This window comes from Dryobates pubescens, chromosome 14 (genome assembly GCF_014839835.1).
Source record: "Dryobates pubescens isolate bDryPub1 chromosome 14, bDryPub1.pri, whole genome shotgun sequence".
In the NCBI taxonomy this organism is placed as follows: domain Eukaryota; kingdom Metazoa; phylum Chordata; class Aves; order Piciformes; family Picidae; genus Dryobates; species Dryobates pubescens.
Genome location: NC_071625.1, coordinates 4,282,302 through 4,296,494, shown reverse-complemented (window position 1 = coordinate 4,296,494; position 14,193 = coordinate 4,282,302). Strand labels below are relative to the sequence as shown.

General features: G+C 61.1%; 1 protein-coding gene across 2 annotated transcripts in view; it reads left to right on the top strand.

Annotated features, from left to right (window-relative positions):
- HSF1 (heat shock transcription factor 1) overlaps positions 1 to 14,193 on the top strand; it is a 34,563-nt gene that overhangs the window by 7,372 nt on the left and 12,998 nt on the right. For both annotated transcript variants that reach the window (XM_054167489.1, XM_054167488.1), the window contains exons 4-7: positions 1,515 to 1,639; positions 9,775 to 9,850; positions 10,716 to 10,777; positions 12,175 to 12,271. In XM_054167489.1, coding sequence (XP_054023464.1) covers positions 1,515 to 1,639; positions 9,775 to 9,850; positions 10,716 to 10,777; positions 12,175 to 12,271 — 360 coding nt within the window. The remainder of the gene's footprint in view (positions 1 to 1,514; positions 1,640 to 9,774; positions 9,851 to 10,715; positions 10,778 to 12,174; positions 12,272 to 14,193) is intronic.

Here is a 14,193-nt window from a genome sequence, read left to right as displayed (position 1 = left end):
GCTGGAAGGGCTGAGGAAGGGCTGAGGGACACTGCTGGAAGGGCTGAGGAAGGACTGAGGGACACTGCTGGAAGGGCTGAGGCACACTGCTGGCTCCTGCTCGTTGTCTCCTGCTGGCAGCTCTTCTGCCTTCTCATCCAGGACAGGAGCTGTGGTGCCACCCTGCTCACTGGTCCTTGGGGCCACTTCCTTTAGGTCAGCCCTCCCTGTGTGCAGTGTTAGGGTGGTTAGGACACTGCTTGAGACTTCTGCAGCACCAGCAGAAGGAACCAGTCAAGGTTTTTAGGCTGGAGGTTAGGAAGAAGTTCTTCACAGACAGAGAGATTGGCCATTGGGATGTGCTGCCCAGGGAGGTGTTCAGGAGGAGCCTGTCTGGGGTGCTGGGTGCCATGGTTTAGTTGATGGGATGGTGTTGGGTGATAGCTTGGACTTGGTGAGCTCAAAGGTCTCTTCCTACCTGGTTAGTTCTGTTCTATTCTTTAATAAGACTCTGGCCTTGCAAACCAAACCACTCCTGAGTTCAGCAGGGGGATCTGCTGTGGTTCTCTGCTCAAGTGGCCTCTGCTTGAGGTTAGCTCCATGGATGGAGAGAGCTGCTCTGGAGACACACAAGAGCAGTTGGACCTTGTAGGAGGTTGGAGCCAGGTAGGGGTTGGTCTCTTCCAAGGAAGAAGTGAGAGGACAAGAGGAGCTGGCCTCACACTTGGGCCCCTGACTCCTAGAAGGACCTTGAGGGGCTGGAGGTGTCCAGAGAAGGGAAGAGCTGGGGAAGGGTCTGGAGAACTTGTGAGGAGCAGCTGAGGGACCTGGAGCAAAGGAGGCTGAGGGGAGAGCTTCTGGCTCTCTGCAGCTTCCTGAGAGGAGGTTGGGTTGAGGATTTGGTCTTCTTCCAGGGGAAGTGACCTCAGGTTTCCCCAGGGGAGGCTCAGGTTGGCCATGAGGAACAAGTTCTGCCCCTTGAGGCTTGTGCAGGGCTGGCCCAGGCTGCCCAGGGCAGTGGTGGAGTCTCTCAGGCTCCTCAGGCTGCCATCAAGTTTGGCCTGGAAGGTCTCCAGGAGTGGAGCCTCCACCCCCTCTCTGGGCAGCCTGTTCCTGTGCTCCACCACCCACCCATGGAGGGATTTCAAGCCCTGGAGCTGTGGTGCTGAGGGCCATGGTTTGGGGGTGCCCTGGCAGTGCTGGGCCACTGCTTGGACTCCATCAGCCTGAAGGTCTCTTCCAGCTCAACCCATTCCCTGATTCTGTGTCAAGAAGATTTTGCTCCCTGGTCCTGCTGAAGTTTTGCAGAAGCAAACAGTTCCTTGCAGGGCTTCACTTCATGTCTGGCCCCAGAGGGCCACCCTGAGGCTGTGACCCCCATGGGTGTTCTCCAAAGAGCAGGGTGCCTTGGGCAGCTCCCTGCAGATGCCTCTCTGGCACAGGCCCCCAGCAGCTGCCCTGGGGAGGGGGCAGGAAGGCTCTGAAGCGTGGAGGAGGAAGGCAGCATCCCCAGGCTCTGCCTTTGTGCTCTGCAGGTGTCCAACATAAAGAATGAGGACATCAAGGTGCGGCAGGACAACGTCACCAAGCTGCTGAGTGACATCCAGGTGATGAAGGGCAAGCAGGAGAGCATGGACTCCAAGCTGGTCGCCATGAAGCAGTATGTGTGGGCAGGGGGGTGGCACCTGCAGGGGGCTCTGCCCCCTACAGCCCTTCCATCACCACCTTGCCTTTAGGTCCTCCTTTGGCAGAAGGTTGGTTGCCTCTCTGGGCAGCCTGCTCCAGGGCTCAGAAACCTCCAAGCCAAGAGCTTGCTCCTGAGGGAACCTCCTGGCTTCCAGTTTGTGCCTGCTGCCCCCTGGCCTGTCCCTGGCCACCACTGGCAGGAGGCTGGCCCCAGCCTCTTGTCCCCCACCCTGCAGATGCTGAGAAGATTCCCTCTGAGTCTTCTCCTGCCCAGGCTCAGCAGCCCCAGCTCCCTCACTCTTCCCTCCTCAGAGTCTTCTCAGCAGCTTCCCAGCCTCCAGTGGCCTCTGTGCAGCAGTTCCCAGTCTGTGAGCTGGGGAGCCCAGCCCTGGCCCCAGTTGTGCAGCTGTGTGCTGAGCAGGGCAGAGCAGAGGGGCAGGAGAACCTCCCTTGTCCTGCTGGCCACACTCTGCTGCATGTCCCCAGGAGACCCTTGGCCTTCTTGGCCCCAGGGTTCTCCTTTCCATCTCTGTGGCAGCTGCAGTGCTGTGAAATGGTTTGGGGTGAGGTGCCTGGGCTCCATCTCCTGGCTGAAGGACCAGGAGCCTTTACCAACACGTTGAGAAGAGTGAGGAGGTCTCTGGGCTGGGTTCTGGCCCCTCCATTGGCTGCCTGACATCTAAACAGTAGCACAAATTAGCATAAATTAGCATAATTGGCTTTCTTCATCCCCAGTGCTCTGGAAACCACTAGATGGAGTCCCTGCAGCAGCTCTTGGAGCTCTGCTAAGAGCAGAGGCTCAGGGACCCCTCTCCATGCAGGCAAGCTTCTCCCCCAGTGGGACACTCCCAGACCAGTGCTTTGGGCTTCTTGGATGCTCCTGTGAGGAATTCTGGGAGCTCAGAGTGTGGTGGAACAGCTTCACAGAAGCTCTTTATCTCTAGGGTGGTGCCTGGAAATGGTTCAGTCCCAACTGAGCCCCCAAAAGCCAACTGTCCAGCAGCTTCATGAGCTCTGCTGAGCTTGCTCCATGCTTCCTGGCTGCTTTCCCAACCTTCACCAGGGCAGGGATGGTCCTGCTGCACTGGGGCAGCCACCCCTGGAGTGCTGGGCTCCTAACCCCAAGAAGGACCTTGAGGGGCTGGAGGTGTCCAAAGAAGGGCAATGGGAGCTGGGGAAGGGTCTGGAGAACTTGTGAGGAGCAGCTGAGGGAGCTGGGGGTGTGGAGCCTGCAGCAAAGGAGGCTGAGGGGAGACCTTGTGGCTCTCTGCAAGCCCCTGAGAGGAGGCTGCAGCCAGGGGGGGCTGAGAGCTCTTGTGCCAAGCATTGGGCCAGGAGGAAGCAGCCTCAGGTTGCCCCAGGGGAGGCTGGGGTTGGCCATGAGGAAGAATTTCTGAGGCTTGTGCAGGCCTGGCCCAGGCTGCCCAGGGCAGTGCTGGAGTCCCCATGCCTGCAGGGGCTCCCAAGCTGTGGTGCTGAGGGCCATGGTGTGGTGGTCCCTGGCAGTGCTGGGTCCAAGAATGGATTTGATCATCATGGGGCAGAAATTGTTCCTCACAGCCAACCTCAGCCTCCCCTGGGGCAGCTTGAGGCTGCTTCCTCTTGGCACAAGAGCTCTCAGCCCCCCCTGGCTGCAGCCTCCTCTCAGGGACTTGCAGAGAGCCAAAGGTCTCTCCTCAGCCTCTTCTGCTCCAGGCTCAGCACCCCCAGGCCCTGCAGCTGTTCTTCACAAGCTCTCCAGACCCTTCTCCTTCTTCTCTGGAGCTTCCCCCAGCCTTGCTGCCCTTCTCTGGCCCCCTGCCCTCCCTGGGCAGCCTCTCCCAGGGCTCCATCACACTCCTTCAGGGATCTCCTTGTGGCAGGGACAGGTTCTGTGCTCTGTGGTGGCTTCCATGCATCCCCACTCCCAAGTGTGCTCTTCATCCCTCTGCTTGCTGGCTGGGTTGTTGGTGACCCCTGGCTCCTGCAGCCTTGCTCCCAGCCTGTGGTCCATGCTTTTATGACCTCTCAATTGGACAGCTGCTGTGTGCTGCTTTATGGCCTCGCTGTGCAGATGTTGCTCAGCTCCAGCTGCTCAGAGCTGGGAGCCAAACCACTTCAACCCTGGCCTGCACGTGTTGGGCTGGCCCTGAGGGACCTTCCCTGGCTCTCAGTCAAACATCAGCTTGGTCTTAACAGGCCTTTGATGGCTCCTAATGCTGAGCACGAGGTGGGATCTTCTGCTTTATCTCCACTGCTGTGGTTTATGAGCTCACTCCCGGCCTGAGAACTGCTGAAGGCACTTTCATTGCTCCTTCCCAGCCTTCAGAGCCGTGGAGGACGTGGGCCTGGGGGCCCTGAGTGAAATCTGAAGCTCATTACCAGCATCTTCTGATGTGCTGATGGGGAAAGAACTCAACCCAACTGGTGCCTCCCAGCCCTGCCTGGCAGCACAAGCCCCAGCCTCCTGTCTCAGCATTTCCACTCAGTCACTGGATGGTTGCAGTTGGAAACAGCCTTGAAGGTCATGGAGTCCAACCAACACTGCAACAGCACAGGGCCTGGTGTGGCACCAGCACAGCAGGTTGCTCACAGCCCCAGCCAAGCTGACCTGGGATGGTTCCAGAGCTGGGCCATCTCCCACCTCCCTGGGCAGCCTGGGCCAGGCTCTCCACACCCTCCCAGGGCAGGATTTCTTCCTCAGCTCCAGGCTCCATCTCCCTCTTCCAGGTCAAACCCAGCACCCCTGGTCTCACCACACCACCTCCTGATGGAGGTCCCTCCCCAGCACTCTTGGAGCCCCTTGAAGTCCTCAAGATCACCACAGGGCTCCCTGGAGCCTTCTCTTTTCCAGGCTGGATGACCCCAATTCTTTTTCCCTTTGTGGAGAGAGCAGAGCTGAAGGATCAGGACCTTTGGTTCACCACCTCCCTGCATGGTGGGGTGGGAAGGGAGCTCTGGAGCTCCCCCAGGGCAGCCCCCTGCTCCAGCAGGGGCACCCCCAGCAGGTGCCCAGCACCCCAATGCCCAGCTGCCTTTGGAAGCTCTCCACACAAGGAGACTCCACAGCCTCTCTGGGCAGCCTGCTCCAGGGCTCAGAAGCCTCCAAGCCAAGAGCTTGCTCCTGAGGGAACCTCCTGGCTTCCAGTTTGTGCCTGCTGCCCCCTGGCCTGTCCCTGGCCACCACTGGCAGGAGGCTGGCCCCAGCCTCTTGCTCCCCCACCCTCTGGAGATGCCATCAAAGGCTGGTGCTCAGCTTCTGGTGTGCTGGGGGTTATCACTGGTGTCATTGTTCTCCCCTGCTCCTTGCTGACCTTTGACTTCCTGATGGCTGAGCAATGAGGAGGCTGGGAGGTGGTTATCCCTCAATGATCAAAGGCTTTCCTCATCATCTGAACTCCTCCAACCTCATGGTCCTTTCAGAAGCTCATTTAGGGCTTTTGGTTGCTCAAGTGAGCAGCTTCATGACCTGGTGTTGGGTTCCTCCATCTTCAGATGGTGACTTTGGAGCCTCCAGGAGGGAAGAAGCTCCTTTGTCTGGTGTGGTTGCCCTGCCAAAGGTGCAGCCCATGTCCAGTGGTGGTGCTCAAGCACTTGTAACGTTTGGAACTGGGAACAGGCACTTGGGGAGGACCACTGAAGGTCTCCAGGTTTAGAGGGATCTACAAAAGGAATGAAGATGCTTTTGGGGAGGTGCAAAGAGCACTGAAGGTCCTGTACATGCTTAGACTGCAGTCAGCTTGGTCCTTCTCCTTGAAAGGAAGAGAAGGTTCTTCTCAGGGACAAGGAGGAGGAAGAGGCCTCAGGTTGCTCCAGAATTTTAGGTTGGATGTGAGGGGCAAAGGAGGCTGAGGGGAGACCTTGTGGCTCTCTGCAAGTCCCTGAGAGGAGGCTGCAGCCAGCTGGGGCTGAGAGCTCTTGTGCCAAGCATTGTGCCAAGAGGAAGCAGCCTCAGGTTGCCCCAGGAGAGGTTGAGGTTGGGCATGAGGAAGAATTTCTGCCCCTTGAGGCTTGAGCAGGCCTGGCCCAGGCTGCCCAGGGCAGTGTGGAGTCCCCATCCCTGCAGGGGTTTCCAGGCCATGGAGCTGTGGTGCTGAGGGCCATGGGTTGGGGGTGCCCTGGCAGTGCTGGGTCAGTGGTTGGACTCCAGGAGCTTGGAGGCCCATTGCTGACTCCATGATTAAGAGCACAGGAGCAGAGTTAGGGTTTCCCACCCTCATGGAGAAAAGCTTTGAGAGCTCCTTTAGCCACTGCAGGTGGAGCCATGGCCACCACCTTCACACAGCTCTGTCCTCACCATAGCTCCTGGAGCTGAGGCAGAAATCCTGCACTGGGAGGGTGTGGAGAGCCTGGCCCAGGCTGCCCAGAGAGGTGGGAGATGGCCCAGCCCTGGAACCATCCCAGGTCAGCTTGGTTGGGGCTGTGAGCAACCTGCTGTGGCTGGAGGTGCTCCTGATGGCTGCAGGGGGTTGGACTGGGTGACCTTTGAAGGTCCCTTCAGCCAACCCAGTGCCTGATTCCATGGCTGTGTGACAGGAGCCAGGCAATCCTGTCATGCTGGAGCAATCTCCTGCCCCCAGCTCTGGGACTCTGGGACTTCCTGAGGTCCAGGTGATGCCCTGGTCCATGATGTTCCTCTCTCCATTTGTTCTCCTTTGTGTGTCCCATGGCTCCAGGGCTGGCAGCAGATCCTGCATCCTAATGAGGTGGTGTCTGGAGAAGCCTCTCCCTTTGTTTGGCCCAAATCTGCCAGCTGCTGACTTCAGTGGGGGGGACAGAGGGGACATTTGCTGCCTGTTTCTCCTCGGCTTTGTCTGCTGGCTGCCATGGGGTTGGGGCTTCACAGCCCCCCTCCTCATTTCTCATGTCACCAGCATGTCCTCTAGGCTGGGGGCTGCTCTGTCTGCTGCTTCATCTCGTCCTCTGCCCCAGTCTGCTCATTTTTATGGCCACAACCCCCCCATCTCCTGCCTTTCTGCTCTGCTGGAGACCAGCCAGGGGTGGTGAACACCCACAGCCCCACTGAGGGGGTGCAGGGCTGTCCTGAAAGGCTGAAGCCACCCTTGGGTTGTTCTGCTGAGGCTTCAGCTCAGCCCAGGACAGGGGGCAGGGTCCTTAAAGGTTAAAAACACACCAAAAGAGGCTTCAGGATTGCCCTGAAAGGCTAAGACCATCCTTGTGTCGTTCTGATGAGCCTGCAGAGCGCCCCAAAAGGAGCCTCAGGGTTGCTCCAAAGGCTAAAATCACCCCAAAACAGGCTCTAAAGTTGCCCCAAGTGCTTAAGCCACCCTCGGGCTGTTCTGGTGAGCCTTTTAGCCACCCCAGCATGGATTTCAACATTGCTCCAAAGGCTGAAACCATCCTTGGATTGTTCTGGTGAGGCTTTGAACCTTCTGCTGACAGGGCTCAGGGTTCTCCAAGGGTAAAATCACCCTCATGGCATTCTGTTGAGGCTTTAAGCCTTCTTCCTCTGTCCCTGCTCGCCCCTCTGTCCCTGCTCGCCCCTCTGTCCCTCCTCGCCCCTCTGTCCCTCCTCGCCCCTCTGGCCCTGCTCGCCCCTCTGGCCCTGCTCGCCCCTCTGGCCCTCCTCGCCCCTCTGGCCCTCCTCGCCCCTCTGCCCCTGCTCGCCCCTCTGTCCTCCTCGCCCCTCTGTCCTCCTCGCCCCTTCCTCCCCGAAGCCTGTTCCGGAGCCGCCGGCCCCCCTGCCCGGCTCGGGGCAGGTCCCATCTGCAGAGGCCAGGCTGTGGGGGCGGCTGTCCCCTCGGAGGAGCAGCAGGTGCTGAGCGGGGCCCTCGCTGGCAGCCCATGAAATATTGCGGGGCGCAGAGGCTCGGGCAGCTCCTTTCACGCCTGCTGTCGGCAGCGCCGCAGACCGGCCCCGGGAAGCTCTCCGGCCGCCCTTTAATTGCCTCATCGAGCCGCCCGGGCGGTAGCGGGGGGGGGTCGGCCGCTCTCCGGTCGGCGGAGCCCTTGGGGGAGCCGGGCTCCAGCTGTTCCCGCCCCGCTGCCTAATGAGCGGCTCGGCTGCCGCCCCGCTCCCGCGATCCATCACCGCCTCCCGCGGGGGCTCAGGTGTGAGCCGGCCCCGGCGCCGCCTCCCCCCCGGGCACTGCCGGCCGCGGCTCTGCGCCTCGCTCGGCCCGGGGCCCGGGGCGGCTCCGCGCCCTCTGCGGAGTCCCGGCTAATTTACGGCCCCTGCCCGGCTGCCGGCGCCGCCGAGCGCGAAATTGGGCAGCTGCGGCCCGGCCCGGCGGCGGCAGACACGGACACGGGCACGGGCACGGGCACGGGCACGGGCCCTGCCCGCTACGGCTGCGGACCGCCGCGCTCCCAGCCTCCGGCGGCATCCCCTGCCCGGGCTCTGCCCGCTACGGCTGCGGACCGCCGCGCTCCCAGCCTCCGGCGGCATCCCCTGCCCGGGCTCTGCCCGCTACGGCTGCGGACCGCCGCGCTCCCAGCCTCCCGCCGCAGCCCCTGCCCGGGTCCTGCCCGCTACGGCTGCGGACCGCCGCGCTCCCAGCCTCCGGCGGCATCCCCTGCCCGGGCTCTGCCCGCTACGGCTGCGGACCGCCGCGCTCCCAGCCTCCGGCGGCATCCCCTGCCCGGGCTCTGCCCGCTACGGCTGCGGACCGCCGCGCTCCCAGCCTCCCGCCGCAGCCCCTGCCCGCTACGGCTGCGGACCGCCGCGCTCCCAGCCTCCGGCGGCATCCCCTGCCCGGGCTCTGCCCGCTACGGCTGCGGACCGCCGCGCTCCCAGCCTCCGGCGGCATCCCCTGCCCGGGCTCTGCCCGCTACGGCTGCGGACCGCCGCGCTCCCAGCCTCCCGCCGCAGCCCCTGCCCGGGTCCTGCCCGCTACGGCTGCGGACCGCCGCGCTCCCAGCCTCCGGCGGCATCCCCTGCCCGGGCTCTGCCCGCTACGGCTGCGGACCGCCGCGCTCCCAGCCTCCGGCGGCATCCCCTGCCCGGGCTCTGCCCGCTACGGCTGCGGACCGCCGCGCTCCCAGCCTCCCGCCGCAGCCCCGGCCCGGGACCTGCCAGCACATCCCCGAGCTGAGCTCTTTGGCAGCACCCCGAGTCTGTTGCAGTTGCCTTGGGCACACCACAAGTTGGATCTCTTTGGGGACACCCCGAGTTTGATGGCTTTCAGGACACTCTGAGTTCGTTGCATCTGGGGACACCCCGAGTTTGATGGCTTTCAGGACACTCTGAGTTGGTTGCATTTGCCTTGGGGACATCCCAAGTTTGAGCTCTTTGGGGCCACTCCACGTCTGATCCTTTGGAGGAACCCCCAAGTTGTTGCCTTTGAGGACACCCTGAATTTTATGCCTTTGGGGACACCCTGAGTTTGATCCATTTGGGGACACCCTGAGTAGGATCCCTTGCAGGACACCCTGAGTTTACTGCCTTTGGTGACCCCCGAAGGTCACTAGGCATCTCAACATCTGCAGGGTGGGGAGCAAGAGGCTGGGGCCAGCCTCTTGCCAGTGGTGGCCAGGGACAGGCCAGGGGGCAGCAGGCACAAACTGGAAGCCAGGAAGTTCCCTCAGGAGCAGCCTCTTGGCTTGGAGGCTTCTGAGCCCTGGAGCAGGCTGCCCAGAGAGGCTGTGGAGTCTCCTTGTGTGGAGAGCTTCCCAAGGCAGCTGGGCATTGGGATGCTGGGCACCTGCTGGGGGTGCCCCTGCTGGAGCAGGGGGCTGCCCTGGGGGAGCTCCAGAGGTCACTTCCCACCCCACCATTCCATGATCTCCAGCTAGAGCAGGTCACATCCAAGGGGTAGATGCTGTCCCAGGCCCCATCCCAGCACAGCCTCAGGCTCTGCTGGATGTGGAGCTGGCTCCTCCTCACCCTTCCCTCCCCTCCTCATCTCTGGAGACTTCAATTTCTCACCAGCTCCACCTGCACCTGGGTCAGATGAAGGAGATTGAGCTCCATCCTTGGGGACCTTCCCATGGGGACATGGTAATGGCCTGGAGCAGATGTGAGCTGGAGATCATAGAGAAGTTAATCACTCCCAGCCCCAGGAGCTGCTCAATGAGCTGGGGGCTGGAGGTGGTGGCCTCAGGTTGTCTCCTCACCCCCCCTAACCACCAGCATGGGTTCTTGTCTCAGAGCTTTGTCTTCTCTTGCAGTGAGAATGAAGCCTTGTGGAGGGAGGTGGCCAGCTTGAGGCAGAAGCATGCCCAGCAGCAGAAGGTGGTCAACAAGGTACACCCTGAGCCTCCAGGAGAGATTGGGACCTTCTGGGGATGTGGTGTCCAGGAGGGATTGGAAGCAACTGGGAATGTGGTGACCAGGAAGGACTGGGTTAGAGTCAGGGTTAGGGGATGTGGTGACCAGGAAATGGGGACTTGATCTGGTGGAGGGTTTGAAGGATCTGCTGGAGGCATGAAGGCTTTCCAGAGGGATTTGAGGTTCTTCAGAGGGATCTGGTCAGGCTGGATCAATGGGCCAAGGCCAGTGGGAGGAGGTTGACCAAGGGCAAGTGCAGGAGAAGGAGAAGAAGAAGGGTCTGGAGAACTTGGGAGGAGCAGCTGAGGGACCTGGGGTATGGAGCCTGGAACAAAAGAGGCTGAGGGGAGACCTTGTGGCTCTGCAAGTCCCTGAGAGGAGGCTGCAGCCAGCTGGGGCTGAGGTCTCTTGTGCCAAGCATTGTGCCAAGAGGAAGTGGCCTCAGGTATCCCCAGGGGAGGTTGAGGTTGGCCATGAGGAAGAATTTCTGCCCCTTGAGGCTTGTGCAGGCCTGGCCCAGGCTGCCCAGGGCAGTGCTGGAGTCCCCATCCCTGGAGGGGTTTGCAGGCCCTGGAGCTGTGGTGCTGAGGGCCATGGTTTGGGGGTGCCCTGGCAGTGCTGGGTCAGTGGTTGGACTCCAGGAGCTTGGAGGCCTCTTCCAATCACAACCATTCCATGATTTCATGATTCCATGACTTGTGGTTCCCTTGGCTGCCAGACCATGGTTTCACCCTCAGCTCTCTTCCATGGCCCCAGAGGACAAGCTCCCAGGCTGTCCTCAAGCTGCTTCTGTCCAGGTCCTGTTCACAGCATCACAAATTGTCCTCTTGCCTCCTCACAGCTCATCCAGTTCTTGATCTCCTTGGTCCAATCCAACCGGATCCTGGGGGTGAAGAGGAAGATGTAAGTTGGGGCTTCTCCCTCCCCTGCTTGAGGAGGATCAAGGTGGGACCACCCCAGTGGATCCCCCAGACCTCTGCCTCCTGTGGCAGCTCACACCATGAGGGCTGGGGTCTGCTGCTGCTCCAATGGTCCCCTCAGGTCTTGGGGGAAAGCTGAACCATCCAGAGCAGCTTCCTGCTGTCCCAGGCTGCTGGGACACCACCACAAGCTGACCAAACCTCTCCTCAAATGTGCCATGGGCTCTTGTGTCCCTTACTGGTTGTACTGGAGAAACCTGCTGGTTCTTTGGAGGAAAAGAAATCAGAGGTGCTCCAGAGAGGTGGGAGATGGCCCAGCCCTGGAACCATCCCAGGTCAGCTTGGCTGAGGCTCTGAGCAGCCTGCTGTGGTTGAAGATGTCCCTAGGGACTGCAGAGGGTTGGTGCAGATGGGCTTTGAAGGTCCCTTCCCACCCAAAGCAGTCAGTCATTCCATGAACTCTTAATTGGAGGCAAGTCCAAGCTCTGGAGAAGCTCAAGATTGTTCTAGATGAGATTTAGAGTGGAGGCTTTACAGCAGAAGAAGGGTTTGGAACACAAGGAGAAAGTTCTGGAGAAGGAGTAGGGCCTGGAGAACTTGTGAGGAGCAGCTGAGGGAGCTGGGGGTGCTGAGCCTGGAGCAAAGGAGGCTGAGGGGAGACCTTGTGGCTCTCTGCCAGCCCCTGAGAGGAGGCTGCAGCCAGGGGGGGCTGAGAGCTCTTGTGCCAAGCAGGAGGCCAAGAGGAAGCAGCCTCAGGTTACCCCAGGGGAGGTTGAGGTTGGCCATGAGGAAGAACTTCTGCCCCCTGAGGCTTGTGCAGGCCTGGCCCAGGCTGCCCAGGGCAGTGCTGGAGTTCCCATCCCTGGAGCTGTGGTGTTGTGTGTCATCCAACCCCAGGTGCTTGATGATTCTATGACCTCAACCCCCTGCAGCATCTCCAGCCACAGCAGGTTGCTCACAGCCCCAGCCAAGCTGACCTGGGATGGTTCCAGGGCTGGGCCATCTCCCACCTCCCTGGGCAGCCTGGGCCAGGGTCCCCACCCCCTCCCAGGGCAGGATTTCTGCCTCAGCTCCAGGCTCCATCTCCCTCTTCCAGTTCAGACCCAGCAGCCCTGGGCCCACCACACCACCTCCTGATGAAGGTCCCTCCCCAGCTTTCCTTGAAGTCCTGCAGGGCCAGCAGAAGGTCTCCCTGGAGCCTCCTCTGAGCTGGGGCCCCCCTGGCCGTTTGTGCTCTTGGCACACCCAACCCCGGCGCCGGTGCCGTGCTGGCCGGCTGCAGCAGCCCCCTGTGGGGGCTGGGCTGCTCTGTGCCAGGCGGTGCCCAGGGGCTGGTGGTGGCAGGGTGGTGACTGCTGGGGTGTCCTGGGTGTCTTGCAGCCCGCTGATGTTGAATGACAGCAGCTCAGCACATTCCATGCCCAAGTACAGCCGGCAGTACTCCCTGGAGCACGTCCACGGCACCTCCCCGTACGCAGTAAGTAGGACCTGGCCCTGGGGCTGAGCTGCTCCTCCAGCTGCTCTGCTCTTTGTTGTGCTTGCTAGAGAGCCCTTAGCTGGTGGGCTCTCTGCTGGTTCTGGTGGGGACTAAGATTTGGCTTGAAGGGCCTGCCAGGAGTTGTCTGGGTCCCAGTGGAAGGGCCTGGGGCTGGCTTGAGGCGATGCCAGCTCGAGGAGGCTGCTGCCTCGGGCCGTGCCTTGGCTTCCTCACAGCAGAATGGAGCTGCTGCTGGGCAGCCCCTCCTGAAGGCTTCCTCATCTTGCCCAATGGATATGTGACTGTGGGTCCCCTCACTCTGTGTGGCCTTGGGTCCCCTCATTGTTGTGTGACCATTGGGCCCCTAGCTTGAGGGGCTGGGCTTGGCCAGAGAAGGGCAAGGGAGCTGGGGAAGGGTCTGGGGAACTTGTGAGGAGCAGCTGAGGGAGCTGGGGGTGTGGAGCCTGCAGCAAAGGAGGCTGAGGGGAGACCTTGTGGCTCTCTGCAAGCCCCTGAGAGGAGGCTGCAGCCAGCTGGGGCTGAGAGCTCTTGTGCCAAGCATTGGGCCAAGAGGAAGCAGCCTCAGGTTGCCCCAGGGGAGGTTCGGGTTGGACATCAGAAGAAAATTGTTTACTGGAGGGGTTCTCAAACACTGGCCCAGGCTGCCCAGGGCAGTGGTGGGGTCCCCATCCCTGGAGGGGTTTCCAAGCCCTGGAGCTGTGGTGCTGAGGGCCATGGTGTGGTGCTGCCCTGGCAGTGCTGGGTCACTGGTTGGACTCCAGGAGCTTGGAGGCCTCCTTCACCCAAAATGATTATCTGACCAAGAGATCTTCTTAATGCTCTCCAAGAGCTAAAGGATCCATGGGGACAAGAGGCTGGGGCCAGCCTCCTGCCAGTGGTGGCCAGGGACAGGCCAGGGGACAGCAGGCACAAACTGGAAGCCAGGAGGTTCCCTCAGGAGCAAGCTCTTGGCTTGGAGGCTTCTGAGCCCTGGAGCAGGCTGCCCAGAGAGGCTGTGGAGTCTCCTTGTGTGGAGAGCTTCCAAAGGCAGCTGGGCATTGGGATGCTGGGCACCTGCTGGGGGTGCCCCTGCTGGAGCAGGGGGCTGCCCTGGGTGAGCTCCAGAGGTCTCTTCCAACCACACCATGCTGGCATTCTGTCACCCAAGGAATCTAAGCCCCTTAAAGAGCTCTGCAGCAGTGGGACCACCCTCTCTGGAAGCTCTCTGATCCCCTTCCAGCTCCACCTCATCCTCTGATCTCTCTTTCTAGCAGCAAACACACAGACCTGCTGGGACCTCTTCCAGGTCTTGCTGGATTGTCCCCATGATGGGAAAAGCAGCTCCTCAGCCTTTCATCTACACCAGCCTTGATGTTTTTCAACCTCAAAGTGCCCCAGGACTGGGCAGCTCTCCAGAGGGAGCTGCCAGTGAGGACCCTGGGTCCTGACATTGCCCCAGCCCTGGCTTTGATGGTGAAGCAAACTCTGGAGCTTGCCCAACCAGAGTGTTGAGGTGGCAGAAGAACTTGGTGGGGGAGAGCTGTGGGTGGTCCTGATAGCACTGATTCAACATCTCCTCACCAGAGCCAGTGCTGCCTGGAGAAGTGATGGAAGCACTGAATGGGTTGGGTTGGAGGAGACCTGCAGGTTCCTGGAGTCCAACCAGTGGCCCAGCACTGCCAGGGCACCACAGCTGGGAAACCCCTGCAGGGGTGGGGACTCAACACTGCCCTGGGCAGCCTGGGCCAGGCCTGCACAAGCCTCAAGGGGCAGAAATTCTTCCTCATGGCCAACCTCAACCTCCCCTGGGGCAACCTGAGGCTGCTTCCTCTTGGCACAATGCTTGGCACAAGAGCTCTCAGCCCCAGCTGGCTGCAGCCTCCTCTCAGGGACTTGTAGAGCCACAAGGTCTCCCCTCAGCC